The sequence below is a fragment of the Denticeps clupeoides genome, chromosome 10 (assembly GCF_900700375.1).
Source record: "Denticeps clupeoides chromosome 10, fDenClu1.1, whole genome shotgun sequence".
Classification (NCBI taxonomy): Eukaryota; Metazoa; Chordata; class Actinopteri; order Clupeiformes; family Denticipitidae; genus Denticeps; species Denticeps clupeoides.
In genome coordinates this window covers 12,160,373-12,179,111 of record NC_041716.1, presented here as the reverse complement: position 1 = coordinate 12,179,111, position 18,739 = coordinate 12,160,373, and the positions used below count along the sequence as shown (strand labels likewise).

General features: G+C 42.6%; 2 protein-coding genes and 1 long non-coding RNA gene across 6 annotated transcripts in view; 1 reads left to right on the top strand and 2 right to left on the bottom strand.

Moving 5' to 3' along the window:
• Positions 1-1,189, bottom strand: part of rerea (arginine-glutamic acid dipeptide (RE) repeats a) — a 122,897-nt gene extending 121,708 nt beyond the window's left edge. The window contains exon 1 of one of the 2 annotated variants that reach the window (XM_028992728.1): positions 1,167-1,189. The gene's annotated coding sequence lies outside the window, so the exon portion shown is untranslated. Of the gene's footprint in view, positions 1-74; positions 186-1,166 lie in introns of those variants that run through there. The other variant, XM_028992727.1, reaches the window with a different exon arrangement.
• Positions 1,190-2,331: 1,142 nt separating this feature from the next.
• Positions 2,332-4,561, top strand: LOC114798845 (uncharacterized). Its single transcript, XR_003751129.1, has 3 exons — positions 2,332-2,384; positions 4,052-4,226; positions 4,314-4,561. It is a non-coding gene; the product is annotated as an uncharacterized LOC114798845 (long non-coding RNA).
• A 2,329-nt stretch (positions 4,562-6,890) lies between these two features.
• On the bottom strand, positions 6,891-15,754 carry eno1a (enolase 1a, (alpha)). 3 transcript variants are annotated; one of them, XM_028993377.1, is made up of 12 exons: positions 15,680-15,754; positions 14,091-14,205; positions 12,657-12,752; positions 11,600-11,658; positions 11,010-11,079; positions 10,320-10,453; positions 9,971-10,193; positions 9,176-9,373; positions 8,502-8,703; positions 7,796-7,904; positions 7,608-7,666; positions 6,891-7,377 (listed from the first exon to the last, which is right to left on the bottom strand). In XM_028993377.1, exons 2-12 carry the CDS (start codon positions 14,173-14,175, stop codon positions 7,314-7,316), a joined length of 1,299 nt encoding a protein of 432 aa, XP_028849210.1. In that variant the 5' UTR covers positions 14,176-14,205; positions 15,680-15,754; the 3' UTR covers positions 6,891-7,313. The 3 variants fall into 3 exon arrangements, with proteins under 3 accessions (XP_028849210.1, XP_028849209.1, XP_028849208.1); XM_028993376.1 differs by lacking the exon at positions 11,600-11,658 and adding an exon at positions 12,116-12,174 and having other exon boundaries at positions 14,091-14,185; positions 15,680-15,748; XM_028993375.1 differs by having other exon boundaries at positions 14,091-14,185; positions 15,680-15,748.
• Positions 15,755-18,739: the final 2,985 nt, after the last annotated feature.

Below are 18,739 nucleotides of genomic sequence, written 5' to 3'. Positions count from 1 at the left end.
TCCCTCTGTCCCCCACCCCGACGCTTCCTTATCGTGGCACTTTTTGTAGTCGAGACAAACACAAACGTTCGTACCTGAGAGTATCGGCCGGCGCGTTAAAAAGCCTCGGGCTTCTCTCGCCGGAGCTTCTTTATGAAGGGGGGAAAAGGCGGTGCAGGTGATGCGGCTAGGCTAGGTCATGGTTAGCCGCCGCTAGCTAGCGGAGCGCGGAGCGGAGCGGACGAGCCGACCCGGCGCGAATAACGAAGCTGCGCGGCGCCGCACTCGGGATTCGGGGCTGGAGGCGGCCGGACGTTCGCCGACCGGGGCACTGTCGCTCCGGGTTCAGCCGGTCACGGACCGAACAAAGGCTCCCAGTGGCAGCCAGAGAGCAGCCCGCCAAGCCCCCGCTGAAAGGTCCAAATAAAAATAAAAAAAAAAAAGAGAAATTCGGAGAGAGCGGTCACTCCGGCGGCAGCTCCACGCCACTAGCGAGCAATCGTGGAACACAATGCGACCAACAGCGGGTCGTCACCGGCGGGGCTGGGAAGTGTTCTGGAGATTAGCTGCAGACATAGGCGTTCGTTCGTTCGTTCATTCATTCATTCAGCCGCCCAAATTCTCAAAATTAACAAGTCTTTTTTTCACCGCCGAGATTTTTTTTTTTTGAGACGATCCCTACCATAGACACAGTGATCTCGGACAACAGCAGGACGAGAACATCAAGCTTCGCCAACTAGTGATACTGGTCCTGCTCGCGATGCTTCGTTTCATACATCAATACACAATAATTCGTTTTTTTCCACCTCAGTCGTCTGTGATCTTTAATCATTTTCAGTTTTCTTGACCATTTACAGTAAACGTCGCTACCAACGGCAACGTAATTAACTTGAGCTTCGCCCAAAAGGAGACAATTGGACAACAGTGCTCTTATCTGAACATCTGTATGTTTATTCTGGACCGCGGGTCACTTTTGATGCCAAAAACAACCGCCAAGGACAGCGTACGGGTGGCGTTAACTTTTTTTTTATTATTATTTTGCCCACGGGCACCTCCAGTCGTAACGCGCCCAGGTACGAAATCCGCGGCTGAACTGCGACGCAAAGCCGACCTTCCTCCCGTCGGCAACGCTGTGGCGATCGCAACGAGACAACGAACGCCGTTTACCTTAAAATCTCGCAACTTACCTTGAAGTCTCGTTCTAAAACATCAGTGTGTGTTTTTTTTTTTTATTTGAGAGAAGGAAATGGAGGAAACAAAAAAAAAAAAGAGCACAGAATGCAGGTGGCGGATGCACGAGTGCCGCGACCGGGGAAGTCTGCGCCCACTGGTGTGTTGTTTTGTTGTAATAACACCGGCGCGGTGATTAGTTTTCAGGAGCGACTGGTGAATATTTATGGCCGGGGTTTGTGTTGAGTAAAAAGATCAGTGTCGGGATAGCGTTCTCCCCTTCTTCAATCAGAAAGGAACCCCCCTCCTCCTCCTCCTCCTCCTCCTTCCTGCAAGGGGGAATGCTGTAGAAGGAGAAAGATCTGCCCACTTCCCAGTGAGGAGCGAGGTGATTGGCTCCTGGCGCGGATAGGGAGCGATAGCAGCCAATCAGGTCGATCATTTCGTGATTTAAAAGCTTTGGTACCCTGTGTCGAGGTAAGGGGGGTAATAGAGAGAGGGATAGACATGGGGAGGAGAGAAAAAACGAGTGTAAGTGCATGAGACATCGCTATGTCTCCCCCTCATAGCAGGCGTTTGCACAGGACTGTGCCTGTTGAATTTGCAGCAAGCAGCAATTGACGGGCCCAAGCACCGTAGGGACAGATCATGTTCTGTTTAGGTTCTCTTATTTGAGTCACTTTAATGTGTTGTTACCATTTATGTTGTATAGATTGGATCTTGTTTGAATAATATATACTTCTGGTACAGTGTTTGGAAGCTTGGTTTGAATGATGTAGAATAACTGTCAACACAGGGGACCTTTTTCATACAGTGTCTACATTTACATTTACATTTACGGCATTTGGCAGACGCCCTTATCCAGAGCGACTTACAACGTGCTTAAGTTACCATCGATGAAGAGATCAATTCCAGTTCACTAGGACCCCAACTATGAAAACATCTATTTTATTCACTCTGTTGTAGATTCTGTACACAAAGTTCGACAACAAGAAAATTACAATTTAATCTAAATATTCTTTAAAGAGGAAGGTCTTGAGCTGCCGTTTGAAGGTGCTCAGTGACTGAGCTGTTCTGACCTCGAGGGGAAGTTCATTCCACCACCGAGGGGCCAAGACAGAGAAGAGAGTAGATGAATATCTTCCTTTTACCTTCAGAGATGGAGGGACCAGGCGAGCAGTACTGGAGGCTCGGAGTATACGAGGTGCAGTGTGAGGTGTAATAAGGGCTGTGAGGTAGGATGGTGCTACTCCATCTTTGCATGCATCAAAAACAGACATATTTATATAATGTTTATACATTCTTAATCCCACCATACCAGAAAAATTACATAACAGACATACTGTATATAAGAAATAAATGTTGTTGTTGTTGATGATGTTTTAACAGCAGATACCATTCAGCTTGTATGTTATTTTTCCAAAACAAACATCTTCTAATGCACTCCACATGAAAGCAGTCTAGATTTGTGCCTGCTCAGTAGTTTGTTTCTTTCTCATAGTATTTCAGTAGTTAATGTAAGTACTGTAAGTGAAAGTGATTGTTTTTGTCATTGTGAAACACTGCAGCGCAGCACCCGGCGCACACAACAAAAAATGTGTCCTATGCATTTAACACACAGCAGTGGGCAGCCATGAAAAGCGACTCCAGAGAGCAGTGTGTGTGGATGGTAGCTTGCTCAAGGGGACCTCAGTGGCTCCTTGGCGGTTTGGGATTTAAACTTTCATTTAGTTATGTGTTTGTTTCCGTAGCCGCCAGGCCAGAATTGCTAATATTACATAGATAATCAATTTTACTCATGCTTTGTTGTAATATGTTATATATGCATAGACAGGGGGATATGCTGGGGCAAATTCAGAGTCAAAGCACTGTGAGGTGCAGATAGGTAATTCTTCCCCAGCCAAATATGTTTAGTTTGGTTATGTTTAATGGTTTAAATTAATTCAACGCCATTAATAAATGATAGCCATCTGTGAATCATTGTACATAAAAGGAACATAAAAGATCACCAATGATCATTTTAATGTCTGTTGTAATTGGAATAACTATGTACAGTAAAAGAACAGGGGAATTAGACCAAAAATTGTTGGATGTAATCATCCAGATCTTTTTTTTTTTCAGTTAGATTTGTACTTATTCATTATTAGATGTAGAGCAAAACAACGAGATTCCTCAGCATTTACAGCAACTATTCCTTTTGAACTTAAGTTGATTTGAATATGCAGTAGAAGAGCACAACAGAAAACACGTTACACCTATACAGACATTCTATTAATAATCCATCTTTATGTGTTTGTACATTGCAGTATATCCATACATCACACTCAATCATACCCTATATTGGCACTAAATACATATACATGCCTCTTTTTAACCAAGTTAGACCCTTAGCATTTTATTTTGAGGTTATTTTTGGAGTATAGTTACATCACAACAGAACCTTTCAAGGAGTGTCATTGTTTTAACATGAAAATACTAAAGTAAGGTTCAGAATATGGTTCAGAACCTTTAGTAGATGCAATGTGTACATTGATTATAGAACAGCCATAAGATGAGTGCCAGTAAAATGCCATATTGTAACATCCAAACATCAAGTCACTTAAGTCAACTTGAAGTGGATTAATAATTGTAGCCAACACATAAAGTTCGCTGCGATTATTAAAATCGATGTACTGATCATTCTTTAGCACCATGTCAGCACCTGAAAAATATAATGCAGATGTGCATATTTTTCATATGTTTAATGCAGCAGTGTTCAACAAAGAAAAGATGGTGAGCCAATGATAAATAGGCTCGCTGCAACATCACTCTATTGCTGAACAAATAAAAGCTGCAGCAAAATGGTTTTGTGCCACGGTGTAATGATCACAGCTGGCTGTTTTCTCTTCTCATTACAATAAAGGTATCAAGAGGCTCGCTCCAAGATATTGTGTCAGAAACGGATGGCTTGTTATTTTATTGCAACATGACAGGCTGAATGAACAATGAAAATAAAAGGACGCTGGAGCAGAGTGTCTTCACTACAGGAGAGGCTACCCACGGTCCTTACTCCACAATTCCACCTAAAAAAAGAGGAGGTAGGGAGAAAATAGGTGTCAAATAATAAAGCTCTTAAGTGCTGGTTATCAGAGGGAAATAATGTTAACAAGTGCATTTTAATATAGGCAAAGGAAGACCAAAGGAAACAGCCCATCACCCCTCCTGCTTTGTAACTTAGGCTGTGCATGCTTAATGGATACTCTGCAAGCATAATACCTCCGCTTCTCCTGCCAGCACCAGACAGATGGCCTGAATCTCATTTCCAGAACAGAGCTACCTTGTTTGGCAGCTCATCTGACACTGTGATATTTGTAATCCTTCACACTCTTAATGCCAAAGTGTTATGAATATTAAAGCAATTAAGGATACTTCATTTTCTGAATTGTGCAAGCTTTTGTTCCCTCCTATTTCTTTTATTTATTTATTTTATTAAATATTGACTTGCACAGCGCCATGGAAGGCAGTCTGAAATCTAATATGTAATCTAGATTAGGTGAGACAATGAACCAGAATGGGATTTGATTGTTATCAAGTTACCTGCAGTACGTGCTCTCCTGCAGGGTTTGTGGCAGGACACACACATGTGGACACATGCATGAGAGTATTTAGTATTCTGTCTTGGCATTTTTTTTATTTGCTCATTAGATCACACCTCTGTATGTTTTAGAACACAGCACTAAGTAATGTAATTTGTTAATCATTAATATATTTCAGATACCTAGTTTATGGCAGGTTTGTGGATCACATTTACTCTGCATTGTCAATTATTATATTGTTATATATTAGTAAGACATTTGGAAGAATTTTGGAGTAAATGTGCCAGCATCCCATCAGCATAAGACCTTTGCAAAATATAAATTCACATATATTTCCAAGCATAATTAATTAAACAACACAATAATATATATAGACCTAAACCCTGTTCATTTCACTAAGCTGCAAGACTGCATTCTCCCTGTTGAAATCATGCCTGCTGCAGCAGCACTGTTCTTTCTACCAGTGTCCACCTAGTGGCAGACAGGAAAATGTAGACATGTGGTATATTCCTGAAACACAATGGAAACAGTTCTATACTATAATGATTAAATGTTTCATTATAACATGCAATGTGTGCTAATTTGAACTGTAATCGCTCATTATATTAACTGTTATCATAGCAGACGATGCTCTCCAGCCTCTGCACAGCATCCTCGGCAGGCAGAGAAGCGTGTTTAGTGGCAGACTGTTGGCTGTATCAGTGCTGCTCAACAGACATGCTGAGGTCTCCCCCAGGCAATACAGCCTTATATCTCCTCCCAGCGACAATCGGGGAAACTGACACGGACCCTCCATTACATCAGAATTCTACATCTCACAACTGGCGATATTAGCCGTTATGCACATGATTATTTTACTGGATTAAATAATTGATTACAACACTGGACAGGAAATAAAAATATTGTTTTTGGAATATCATAAAATATATGATGTGTAATCTAGTTATCATGTTACCGTTTACGTAATGTTAGTCTTTGGCACAAACTGCAACCATTAATGCATGTTTTAAATTATATAGATTTATTGTGGAGGCTTGAATGATTCCTGCAGTTCCATAAACAATCAAAAGGGGGTAGTTTCCAGACAAGATTTGGATGAAATAATTATTCTTATTATAATTAATAGAAGTAGTAGTACTAGTTGAAATAGTATTAAGGTGAATTAAAAATTGGGATTTAAGACCTACCAACCCTTGAGATCTGTTCACATTCAAGAAGATGCTTGAAATTTCAAGGATCAGCGAAGTCCTTATTGCATCAGGAAACTGAAGCTCATAATGCTGTTCAGCAAAATGGTAAATTACATTTTCAGATTAAGATGGTGGTAATTTGATATGCAAAATGTTGCATTTTTTTCAATTGTATGCAATTGCTCATTTAATTCGTCATTCTAGAAATTATGTCTCGATCAGAGGGTCTGACTTTGATAACCATCATGCTTAATTCCTACCAGGTTTCCACCAATGTTTGGATGCCTGATTTGTTAGGCTGAGTCTTGCTAAAGCTCTACCACTAGAGGGTACTACAAGACTAGAGAAGAAACAGGAGAGCAGGAATTCTTCAATATGAAAATAAAAAACCTGCCCTGAAACTGTTCAAGTCACATCATGTCCTGGCTAGAATGACTCGGGACATTTTGCCGCGTAAAAGAAAAGAGAGTGTCAGATGAACTCATTCACAGGGACACTTGAAGTGATATTCTGGATTTTGGTCTTGTACATGGCGAACGCAGCCTGGGGACAATTCTGAGGGGCAGAAAGAGCAGCATCAAGTCAGCTGTTAACCTCCTGCTGCTGATTTCTGAGACTGTGTGTAACTTGGTGCCATGATAAAGGCGGGGATCATGTGACCAAAATGCTTCTCTTCTTGTCAAAAGTTCTCAACTTCTATAAAAGTGCACAAAAACATTTATTTCTAGTTTTGCCCAAACTCACATTCTCAATGGGCTTTGACAGGTCCAATTTAAATATATTAGGGATATTTAGAATATTCATCTTTTCTTGAGATTCTAACAGTGATGAAATTCAACATTGATTAATATTAATTATGATTTAAATTCTTGTCACTGTCGTTTTTCTTAACCTTTTAACCCTCTTAATAGATTTGATTTGACATCACAGAAAAGAGAGGACATAGATACACAAGAACTGAAAAGCACCAGGTCTGTCAACTTTCGTGAATAGTTTTATTTGTTGTTACACTTCCACACTTATAGCAACACTATGACTTTCAAAGGCAACACAACGCACAATCTGTGCAACACAATGTAGTACAGTGAAAATACGGGATGTGTACTTAATTACTCAGGAGAGCACCATAATCAATACAATTCACAAGAAGCGAAACAGAGATCTCTCACACAATACAAGGACACAGTTAAGGGACCGGTGCTATTCGGGGGCCAAAGCAGAGTGGGGTGAGTTCACTGGGTGGCACACAGGTTTGGTGCCATAGCCTACAGGTTTGGACCCTGTGTCCTACTACCGTTTCAAACTTCCCCCTGACCTAGAGCTAGCGACCTCGTGTGGCTGTTATGGGGAGGAGTGTATGCAAGATGAAAACACAAAAGGTCCAGCGCAGCTCAGAGCCTCAGATGGGATTCCTGAAGTTCTTGCCAGCGAAGCGAGCCTTGTCTCCCAGTTCCTCTTCAATCCTGCAGGACATTTCACAACATAGCCCGTATTAAATTCTGCACCCTGCCCTATTGTTTGTCTAACTCCCTATCATGTTTGCTGAATGTGACCAAAAGTGTTGCCAGCGCTGTGCTGTGCTGCACCATGACAACACCCACTTCCTTTGTGGTGAAACGTCCTTGTGGTAAATTGTACATTTGCTAAACGTGCTAAAATGCAGTGAAATACACTTTGAAGGAAGTGAACTCACCTGAGCAGCTGGTTATACTTGGCCAGACGCTCAGATCTGCACGGAGCGCCGGTCTTAATCTAGCAACAGACAACATTGGTAGAAACACATTACAACTGACGGAATAACCAATGAGGGACAGCACACACTGGTCAGTTTGAAACAAGTCATTCACTTAAACTGTGGAAATTTCGACAGCTTCGTTGTACCTGGCCAGTGCAGAGGCCCACAACAAGGTCAGCAATGAAAGTGTCCTCTGTCTCTCCAGAGCGGTGGCTGACCATTACTCCCCATCCATTGGACTGGGCCAGTTTGCAGCTGCACACATGCAATGAGAGCAGACAAAGTTGAAATTCAGCACAATAGGGCAACTACACACAAACGAATAGCGTGACCAACCAGAAGGCATAATAAGACAGAAGCAAAAAAGTAATGAACACTTATAGTGAATCGAACCGATTCAGGACCTGTTCAAAGGGACAAGAGAACTGAAATTTTACACGACTTGCAGCTTTTATATACTAAGAAGAGGCCTAAGGATGGTTCTGGGTGAACAAAGAGAGTTCCAAAACTGCACTACACACGGAGTAAGATTTTCCTTATTATGGGGCCACTGTGGCGAGATGCTGATAGTCAGTGTACATATAATCTGAGCAAAAAGGAGTCAGATCATGTTACAGTTTTTTTAACTCAAAGGCTCTCAACTACATAGCAGTCTAGTTCGAAACCACCAGCACAGAAAGTGTAGAGCAACAATGGTTAGGAAAATAACCTTCTAGTCCAAGTGATGTATCAGTTACCAGATAAAGGGACATACGGGGCAGGCTGGAAGTGGATAACAGTGAAACTGTGCAACCGTAGCTTCTCGGGCAGCGTAACAGATCAGATGAATATGCATGAATGTGCTGGACTCACGCCTGCAGCGACTCTGTGACTGAGCCGATCTGGTTGACCTTCAGCAGCAGGCAGTTGCAGGCCTTGTCAGCCACAGCCTTGGCAATGCGCTTGGGGTTGGTCACTGTCAGGTCATCACCCACCACTTGGATGCTGGTGCTGGCGGTGAAGTTGCTCCATGCCTGCCAGTCATCCTGGTCAAAGGGGTCCTCGATGGACACCACTGGAGGAACGGCACAGAACAATGCAGTTAGCATGAATCACGGCAGCACTGTAGAAGTTAATAATGTTTCAGGCTATTCCAAAACACAATGCCATCGCTGTAACAAACATAAAACTGTCTGTCATTCAGAGTGATCCTTTAAATCCACAGTGAGTGTCACACTAGATGCATTAGCAGGGCTCAACAGGCAGGCTTTAGGGGTGTACTAATTTATGCTAGCCGTCTATTGGCCACAGCATGAGGCTAAGCACCACTTAGCTGCAGCATTCAGCTAAGCAGCTATGACTCCCACTAAGTCAAGAATAGAATCCACTTAAGATTAACATCTTGCTCTTCTCAAGAAGCCTCCAATAATTAGGTGATCTGCAACTAGTCCAAATTAGATCAAACTTCGAGGTGTATGAGAATTTTATTTATTATAGAAAATATGTGGAACCATTCCCTCCAAATTGACTAGATTGGAAATGCTGACCTGGGTAGTCCTTCACAAAGCTCTTGTACAAGTCAGCCAGCTTGTCAGGGCTGATGTAGCGGCTTGGGTCGTCAGGAGACTTGAAGTCCAGGTCGTATTTGCCCTCCTTGTAGAACTCAGAGGCGGCCACATCCATGCCAATAACAATCTTGTCACTGTATCCAGCTTTGCTGATAGCATTCTTCAGGAGCTCAAGAGCTGCAATACAAATGCTGGTTTGAACTGGTGGCAAATGGTAGTAAATGAAAATGCCTTTAAAAAATTCAATAGAGAATGAGAATGTTTCAGTTCGACCATTACTGCATAATTACGTCATAATAACTCAATTAGGACACAACATTTCTGTAAAATTGCAGCTTTATTATTATCATCTAGTATTAGTATTATCTGTTTTTGTAGGTCTGACTAAAGGTCTCTTTTTTTTATTATATGAGAATACCTGAACTGCCTTATCAGCAACCACACAAGGAAGTGGGAGAACGCTCAGGTTCCTCTTCACTTGAGAGCCAGTTTAGTTCATACCGCAGGAGGCCTAAATTTGGCGACCATCTGTTTGCCGTAACGGCATTCCCCTACCGGGAGGGGGACGGGGGCAGCGAAGCTGTCTCTCTTAAACATGAGCACCATGCTGGGAAGTGTCTAGAACTGTTCGGTCAGGGAAAAGTACTAACATACGAAATAACAGTACGGTTTAATTTTGTACCTTTGGGTCAAGGTGAAGACTATTTTGCAGCGATTTTTGTTCCTAGGTCATTAGTTTAGAATTACTGACACAATGAACAGTCTAGCTCTCACCTTCTTTGTTCTCCAGGATGTTTGGAGCGAAGCCACCCTCATCTCCCACATTGGTGGCATCCTTGCCATATTTCTCCTTGATGACATTTTTCAGGTTGTGGTAGACCTCGGCACCAATACGCATGGCTTCCTTGAAGCTGCTGGCCCCCACAGGCAGGATCATGAACTCCTGCATGGCCAGCTTATTGCCAGCATGCGAACCACCGTTAATAACGTTGAAGGCCTTTAAACAAAAACAGGGAGTCCATGAAACGTGTGCACAACAACGCCCTGCCACATGAACCAAATATACAGCAAAAGGAAACAGCACAAAAACACCCATCAAGTTATTGTTCAGAGAGAAACGTACAGGCACTGGAAGAATGACTTCAGGGTTGCCAGCAAGGTCAGCAATGTGGCGGTACAGAGGAACACCCTTCTCTGCTGCTCCAGCCTTGCACACAGCCAGGGACACACCCAGGATGGCGTTAGCACCAAACTTTGCTGCCAAATTAAAACCAAAGTAGACCTGTAATTCATATTTACATATTTTTTTTTATACTCTCTATGTGTTGTCCTGCAGTGGCTAGAAATGGCGAGAAGTATAAAGAGCGCTTTGGCCATTCTGCTTCACTGTTCAGAGAGCAGCAGCTTAGATGGTCGGATCTGGAATGTCTCCCCTTATCTTGTCATAAGGGGAAAGGTTACCTCATGCTTCCCACCCCCTCCTAAAAATAACTCCACTGACCGCCATGGCTTGAAAACGTGCAAAGCATTGCAGTTGTTTGGTGATTGGATGTAAAAATGAGCAAAAATGTATTTTATGTAGTCACACAAGACTCCAGTGAGTTGATTTCATTTTTTCCCCTGGAAATATGCAGACACTGTTTGCTCCCATTAGCATTTAAACACTGGTGCAAGGTGGCTGTAATTATGCACCAAGAGACTTCAGATACAGTATAAGGGGATCCCTAAGACCTATATAAAAGCAAAAAAAAATCATAATAGGGAACCTTTAAATTTATAAGCTCTAAATGATGGAACATCATTAGATACTTACATTTGTTTTCTGTGCCATCCATGTCAAGCATCAACTTGTCAATCTTCTCTTGGTCCAGGACGGAAACGCTCTGAGCACAAAAGACAAAAAACGTCCAATCAGTGGAGAACTTAAACACAACATATTTTCCACACTTAAAAAGATTAGTATGTTTTCATTCAGTACAGTGTTATCCATAACCCATTCATGTTAGTTATAGCAGTTAGAGAGGGAGACCTTCCAACATTTACATTTACATTCACGGCATTTATCAGACACCCTTATCCAGAGCAAGTTACAGGGACAGTCCCCCCCTTGAGCAACTTGGGGTTAAGTGTCTTGCTCAGGGACACAATGGTTGTAAATGGGGTTTGAACCTGGGTCTTTTGGTTCATAGGCGAGTGTGTTACTACTGTAACATTATACCATCCTCAACATAATGCATCCGAAGTTCTAATACATGGGGTTTATATATGCAAGACGTACCACTGCGTGAACTGAAATATGGCTACAGTGAACAGTTCCCCCCCCCGTATTTGTACAACTGATACGGAGTCTAGACATTCAGAAGGGTGATGTTGGCATGTTAGTCAAAGAATAGATATTCCTACCTGGCTAACCAGGCCAGGTGCAATTGTTTTATTGATATGATCAACAGCTTTTGAGACACCTGCAGGAAACAAGCAGACAATCACTGACCCGGGGAGAACGGGAGCATGCAGAGCAGGCAAAACCAAACGATCACAGAGACGCATTACTCTAGCAAAGGAAGAGTTAGGGTATTTTCAACATATAGCCTAAGGTGTATCTCAAAATGTTGTTTGTGTTCATTCATAGCAAAAAATTTCAAATTTGTAAAAATGTAAATGAGGAGCCTGAAGAATTTCAATGTTGATGCACTATGAACAACTTTAAACTGAAAAAGTAGATGCTGAAAATGGCCTGTCTTTTCCGGTAAAAAACTGGCAGATCAATCATATTGTTTGGCATTCCTGTGAAATGAGGTGGACAATGTCTGTGATCATTCGTTAGACATTAGTTATCCAAGAGCAAACCCAAGTGCCATGCATCTGTAAACCCTTGTTGGAGCAAAACTCATCATTACATGTCAGTTCACTCCCATTTACCTGGTTACACAAAGCTGGGGCCAAAAACTCATTTACATATTTAACGGCTCTTTTCACCCCTGACAGAGAAAGAGAAAGATGGGGTGTCAAGGATAGCGTAGAACATGAAGGACAGGAAGACTAGGGTGAGGGAAAACAAAAGTGGTAAAATATGGAACAAACTCTGAATAAGGTTTCAGGATGATCCTGTAAGGAAGAAAGGAAGGAAGGAAGAAAGGAAGGAAGGAGGGGGGGGCCTGCTTACTACTAGAATATTCTATTTCAGAAGTGGTGCATTAGCTAAGTTAAGTTGGTATTCAATGTTTTAAAAAGGGTTTGCATAATCAATTATAAACTGTAGCCTAACTTATAAGATCATTTGGTAGTATACTACTGATACGATTGCATAACAATAGAATTTATATAAATATTCATTTGTAAATACTTTCATAGTTTTAAATGATTATAATGCAGAAATAATAGTAATATTGCTTTACCATTAACAACATCTGAATAAACAAAATATGAGAACAATAACAACGTAAGTGTTACTCTACTGTACCTTTGCCAAGGTAGCGGGTTTTGTCATTGTCACGGAGCTCAAGGGCTTCATAGATTCCAGTGGACGCACCACTGGGGACAGCAGCTCTAAAAAGACCTAAAAAAAGACATTAAAAAGAAGGGAATCAATACATCTTTGTGAGAGTCAGTGTGTTTGCACGAGCCTGAGCAAGTTTTGGTTCTAGCTGAAAATCCGACTCCAGTCAATGTCAGAGCAGAAGGATTGAGAGGATTTAAGGCTTAACCAGAGGTGCACAACTGTGATTGAAGCCATGTGTCCCACTGGAACCGATCAGCTGCAACAAGAAATGATTGTGGGCTGGCAGACTGGTACAACATCCTGAAATCAAACGCCACTTATGTCCCTCACCTGCCTGACTTGAAATCACAGCAAAGGGGCTAATTTTGGTTTTACACCAGCATCGGTGGGTGTGAGAACGGAAAAATTGTCTAAAAGGGAGAAGATTACGGCCTGTAGAGGCAACCCTCCCACAAATGTGAGTTACGTAACACATAGTAGACAAATTATATCAGGTCGACTTGATTCAGCTTGCCCAACTAACTGAGTGGAATACCAAAGGAGGTGACTTGGCAAAGAGTGAATGAAGAACAAATTAAACCCTTGAAGGATTAAGGTAAAGCAAATGAATGGTAGCCTAGCAACTACATCAAAAAGAGATGGTAAGCACTCAAGAATTACGGTCATTCCTCTGTGCAATGCCATTAAACATGCATCCAAGGCCAACCTGCCAATTCAATCAATCCAATCAATACAGCAACTTCAATAAAAAAAATCAATAAACAATTACATCTGAGAACTAGCTGAGAACATGAATAAAAATAATGAATAAAATTAATAATAATACAGAGGAAAATATTCAGGCCCCCTTAAATTTTTCACGCTGTGTTATATTCCAGCATTTGCTAAAATAATTTAAGTTCATTATTTGCTTCATTATTGTATACACAGCACCCCATATTGACAGAAAAACAGCGAATTATTGACATTTTTGCAGATTTATTAACAAAGAAAAACTGAAATATCACATTGCTGATCTGACCTAATTTGAATTCCCTACTATTCCAAGATTCCTTCATATTAATCACTGCCCGGAATGAAATTCATATGAATGCAGATTTATGTGAGCGGTTATGTGAGAGTACCATTCTACATTTTCCAATACGGCTAATCTACTGTAGGAAGGCTAAAGTTACAGGAGGCTATTTATTATCCACCCGCTGCCTGAACTAGCACATTCATTTAGTCTACTGGAGCCTGACACCACGGGTTCGGATGCACAGAGTGCATCTTACAGAGCGCCCGGTTCTTCAATTCAGCCAATACAAATATGACAAAAATGCAGGTTACAGTACATTGATTTATTTATGTGTAATAATAATTATCAATACAGAAGTGCACACATGCTTTTGGTACCTTTCTTGGTGTAGAGGTCAACCTCCACGGTGGGGTTCCCCCGAGAGTCGAAGATCTCACGAGCGTGGATTTTCAGGATGGACATGATGCAGGATCTGTTGCGCACAAAAACGAACTGTTTGCAACATATGAACACACAAAAAAAAAATCAATACACAATTTTGGAATCCCATTGATATGTGGATCAGGCCGATCCATGGAGGGCTGGCATGGGTGTAGGTTTTTTTGATGGCCTTCCAAACAGCCACCAACGGAGGCTCCTCCCATTCTTCATCACAAAGACCTGCACCCACACTGGCCCGCCATGGATCAGGGTCCCCACGCCTTGTATGTAGGGTTCAAAATGTCAAAGAAATGTTATAATCTGGGAGCTATTAAAAACACTGACAACCCTTTTTCTTTTACTTCATGAAAATCAGACCACTTGAGCTGTGCTGGAGGAGCAGGAAGTTAGTTTTGATGGAAACAATGGTGGAAATGAGTAGTAACTTGGTAACTTTCCACACCCGGGGTAATGGTACAACACTCATTTTCTTTTTGATGACTAAGCCCAGAAGGAAATAACTCCTGAAATGGCGTCCATCTCTGAGTTACCCTGAGATTTGCTCATCACACCCCCCGATGCGAATCAAGTCTTACCGGCAGGGAGTCAATGAGTTACAGGAAACTAGGCCAAATGCCACATTAGATAAAAGTTGGTAAAAGGCTTTCCCAGACAGGGCAAGATTCACCAACAAACTTTCTAATTACATTAAACGTGAAGAATGCACAGCGGAGGGTGGAAAGTTCATGTCAGTATTTTGATGGCGGCTGTAAGATCGACTCAGTTAGATCTGACTTGTTGAACCGATGGAAAATCCTTAAAAGTCCACAATGTGGAAACCGGCCACGGGGCAGCAACGAACACGGCCACGTAACACAGCTCTGCGACAAGATCAATGGAACACGACTGGGGCAGTGGAGGCCTAGGAAGCGGCCCTGTAATCAGAAGGATGTCGGTTCGAATCCCCGGTCCACCAAGGTGCCAAGGTGCCCCACACACTGCTCCCCGGGCGCCTGTCATGGCTGCCCACTGCTCACCAAGGGTGATGGTTAAAACCAGAGGACACACTTCGTTGTGTCACCGTGTGCTGTGCTGCAGTGTTTCACAATGACAATCACTTCACGGTCAGAGTGCAGAGCACCAATCAAGACTCGAATCGCTCAGCAGTCACGACGTCGCAGCAGCAAGTCTCACCAGAATTTATATTCAGCAGCACGGATCCGTGGCGGAGGGGGGGGCCGCGCCACGGAAACTTGACACACACGCTGCAGGCCGGGACAAAAATGACAGGGCCGCAGTAAAAATAGACCGCATCACCGTGCGGCGAGGCAAGCGCGAGTAAAGACCGAGTAAAGGCCGCCTTTACGTAACAGTGCCTCCGCACGACCTCCGGATGACGGGGAGCAGCGACCATGACATGGCATCTTCAAATAAAACCTTCATTCTGGCAAAATGTCCGCAAAAACTATGAGCGTAACCCCGTAGCTGGCAATGCGTACTCTGCTTCCTTAAACTGCACGGAAGTAAAGAAATGTCCGCTTCTTACCTGCTCTGGCCTGACTGCGTGCAAGGGAAGCCGTCCGTCTCTCTCGGTCGCGGCGAGCGGATGGCGGATGAGGAGAGAGCCGGGAGGGCGGGGCGGTCCGAATCCAGCGACCTGATTGGCTGCGGGGGGGGACAGACGAGCACGTCCGCCGCGGCCACGCCCCTCGCCGGGACGCGGAGACCACGTGACCGGGGACGACGCCGCAGTGGACTACGTGCGGGACGGCAGCTGCTGCGCCGTGCGTCACTGCGGTTTCCTCACGCCGCCGCGACATTGGCCGGCTTGGACAGGCTCTAGCGTCGTCTGTCTCCTTCCACCGCTCACGTTTTTTTTTTTCTGTATGAAATTAACACAACATTAAATGTGCTTTATTAAAATGGGTGCCATTACGTAATGACCGGACAAGCGTTTCATAACTCACTGTCCACTTTATTGTACTTCATCCCGCGACAGTGTTTCTGACCAAAGTCTGACCCCAAGGAGCAAAAAAAAAAAAGAAAAAAGTCAACTGTACACGACTGACCTGCTGTTCTCATTTACAGTACAGGCCAAAAGTTTGGACACACCTTCTCATTCAATGTGTTTTCTTTATTTTCATGACTATTTACATTGGTAGATTCTCACTGAAGGCATCAAAACTATAAATGAACACATGTGGAGTTATGTACTTAACAAAAAGTGGAGACCTGGTCTCCACAGTCACCGGACCTGAACCCAGTCGAGATGGTTTGGGGTGAGCTGGACCGCAGAGTGAAGGTAAAGGGGCCAACAAGTGCTAAACACCTCTGGGAACTCCTTCAAGACTGTTGGAGAACCATTTCAGGTGACGACCTTGGTACGGCTGCACATATACTAAAATTGGATCGATAAGGATGGGAAAGGATGACACGCAAATCTGTGAAGCGCTACTTATTTTGGGGCAGTGGTGGCCTAGCGTTTAAGGAAGCGGACCTGTAATCAGAAGGTTGCCATTTCGAATCCTGATCCGCCAAGGTGCCTCTGAGCAAAGAACCGTCCCCACACGCTGCTCCCCGGGCGCCTGTCATGACTGCCCACTGCTGCAGTAACCAGAGCAAAGGGCGGCTATTTTGAAGAAACTAGAATATAAAACATGTTTTCAGTTATTTCACCTTTTTTTGTTAAGTACATAACTCCACATGTGTTCATTCATAGTTTTGATGCCTTCAGTGAGAATCTACCAATGTAAATAGTCATGAAAATAAAGAAAACACAATGAATGAGAAGGTGTGTCCAACCTTTTGGCCTGTACTGTATGTGCACACGCATAGAACGAGCTTATAATAAAAAGTAAATGCTACATCACCCACACCATGAATGAATGCAATATTTATATTTTTCCTACAATTTGTTTGTTTTAGCATCTATTTTTTATTAAAATTTTTGTCCGATTTGGTGAAGTGGAGCCCTCTTGAGTCCTTCCAGCATGTGGTGACGCTTGGTTATCTCCACTGCGCCATCTAGTGACCATTTCAGACGTTCTCGAGAACAGGTTGGTCAGGCGGGTAGTGCACGACGTCTGGATACGTTGAGACAAGTTTGGAAATCTGAAGTCTGTTCGAAAAGTAGGAAGACCTTGGACTGAATTACAACTGAGCTGAAAGTGTTAACATGGTGCTAAGAAATTCTGAAAAGTGTCAATTCTGGATAATTCTCTGTGTGAAGTCTCTGGCGAAAACTTCACTAACAATACATTTGCACAGCCCATTAAAAAATTAGAGCCTAACATTTAAAATTGTAATATATCCGATGAAAATTTAAAACACGACTCTTAAATACTCTTACTGTGCTGTGACTAAGTTGGGCTCACTCACAAGCACTGTAAAAGTTTTTTTTTTTTTTGTTGCATGTGTGGTTGCTCAACATTTTCGCTCCGTGATCGACGAGGTCAGTGTGGAATGAGGCGGGCATGATGAGATGTGCCTGCATGCTACAGCTGGGTTGTACTGAATGAAAGCGATGGGGAAGCTCCACACCCACTGCTCCTCAGGCACTGCTGGATCGGCAGGCTGTTGCATTGTCAACTGAAATGCTGCCAGTTTGTCAGGGATTAGTGTCAATTGGACACACGTTTGACTACAACAAACAGCTAATCTACACATGCGTGCAGATGCTTGGGTCTTTCCCATTTGAACACTACTGGTAATACATTTCTTTTTACATTTTTACCACCTTCAAGAAACAACCTAAGACCTTGTTACTTGGCAGAAAATAAACACAAGTGATGTGAAACTGCTTTCATAGTTTTTTGCCATTGCCATGTCATCAGTGAAATTTAAGATTTAAGAACAGCATTATGGGTCTTATGGTAGATCAAGATCTTATATCTTCTCACTCAGTTGAAGTCGGTTGGCAAACATTCAGCAAATTGTTAAGACTGAAAAAGTAATAACATACAGTGGCATGCAAAAGTTATTTGCAGGGAGCTCACAATTTTGCTTATCACTAAAGATAATTATTAAAATACAGGTTGTTGATGGCCATTATGTCAAGATTCAATGTGCCTTCTGTTCAAACATTCAATTCAATAGAACCTGAAATGAAAACTGAGCATTTCAAAGTAAAATACACAAACATATACATATTCCTACATACACATATAGGAGGGAGAACCAACACTAGAGACAAAAACCACAGTAACTCTAATACTCTCTTTCTCTGTATTCTCACACAATTCCACTCCAAACTCCTCAGTGAGCATCTCAGGCTTCCTCTTAAACTGGCAACAGATGATTCACCAGACAGTGGGTGGAGCCAGTAATGAAGAGCTCCTCCCCTTCAGGCCTAAAAGGGAAAAACACATACGGTGCATCTGGAAAGTATTCACCTTGCATGGCTTTTTCCACATTCTGTTATGTTACAGCCATATTCCATCATGGATTAAATGCATTAAATCAATTTTGATTAAATGTTTCCGTGTCTTGTCCTTTATTCCGCGATTTTGTTCAATTTGTAAAACCCCTGTCTCAGTGAAGTAAAGTGAAGTGAAAGTGGTACAACAAAATGTGTCCTTTGCTTTTAACCATCACCTGGGGAGCAGTG

What these genes read in the sequence shown, in the direction of transcription:
- eno1a (XM_028993377.1), bottom strand. Translation starts at nt 14,175, where the DNA reads ATGTCCATCCTGAAAATCCACGCTCGTGAGATCTTCGACTCTCGGGGG. An exon ending in CACCTGGCCTGGTTAGCCAG is followed by an intron (nt 11,080 to 11,599) that starts GTAGGAATATCT and finishes TTTTGTGCTCAG; the next exon opens with AGCGTTTCCGTCCTGGACCA. An exon ending in AAGTATAACCAGCTGCTCAG is followed by an intron (nt 7,378 to 7,607) that starts GTGAGTTCACTT and finishes AATGTCCTGCAG; the next exon opens with GATTGAAGAGGAACTGGGAG.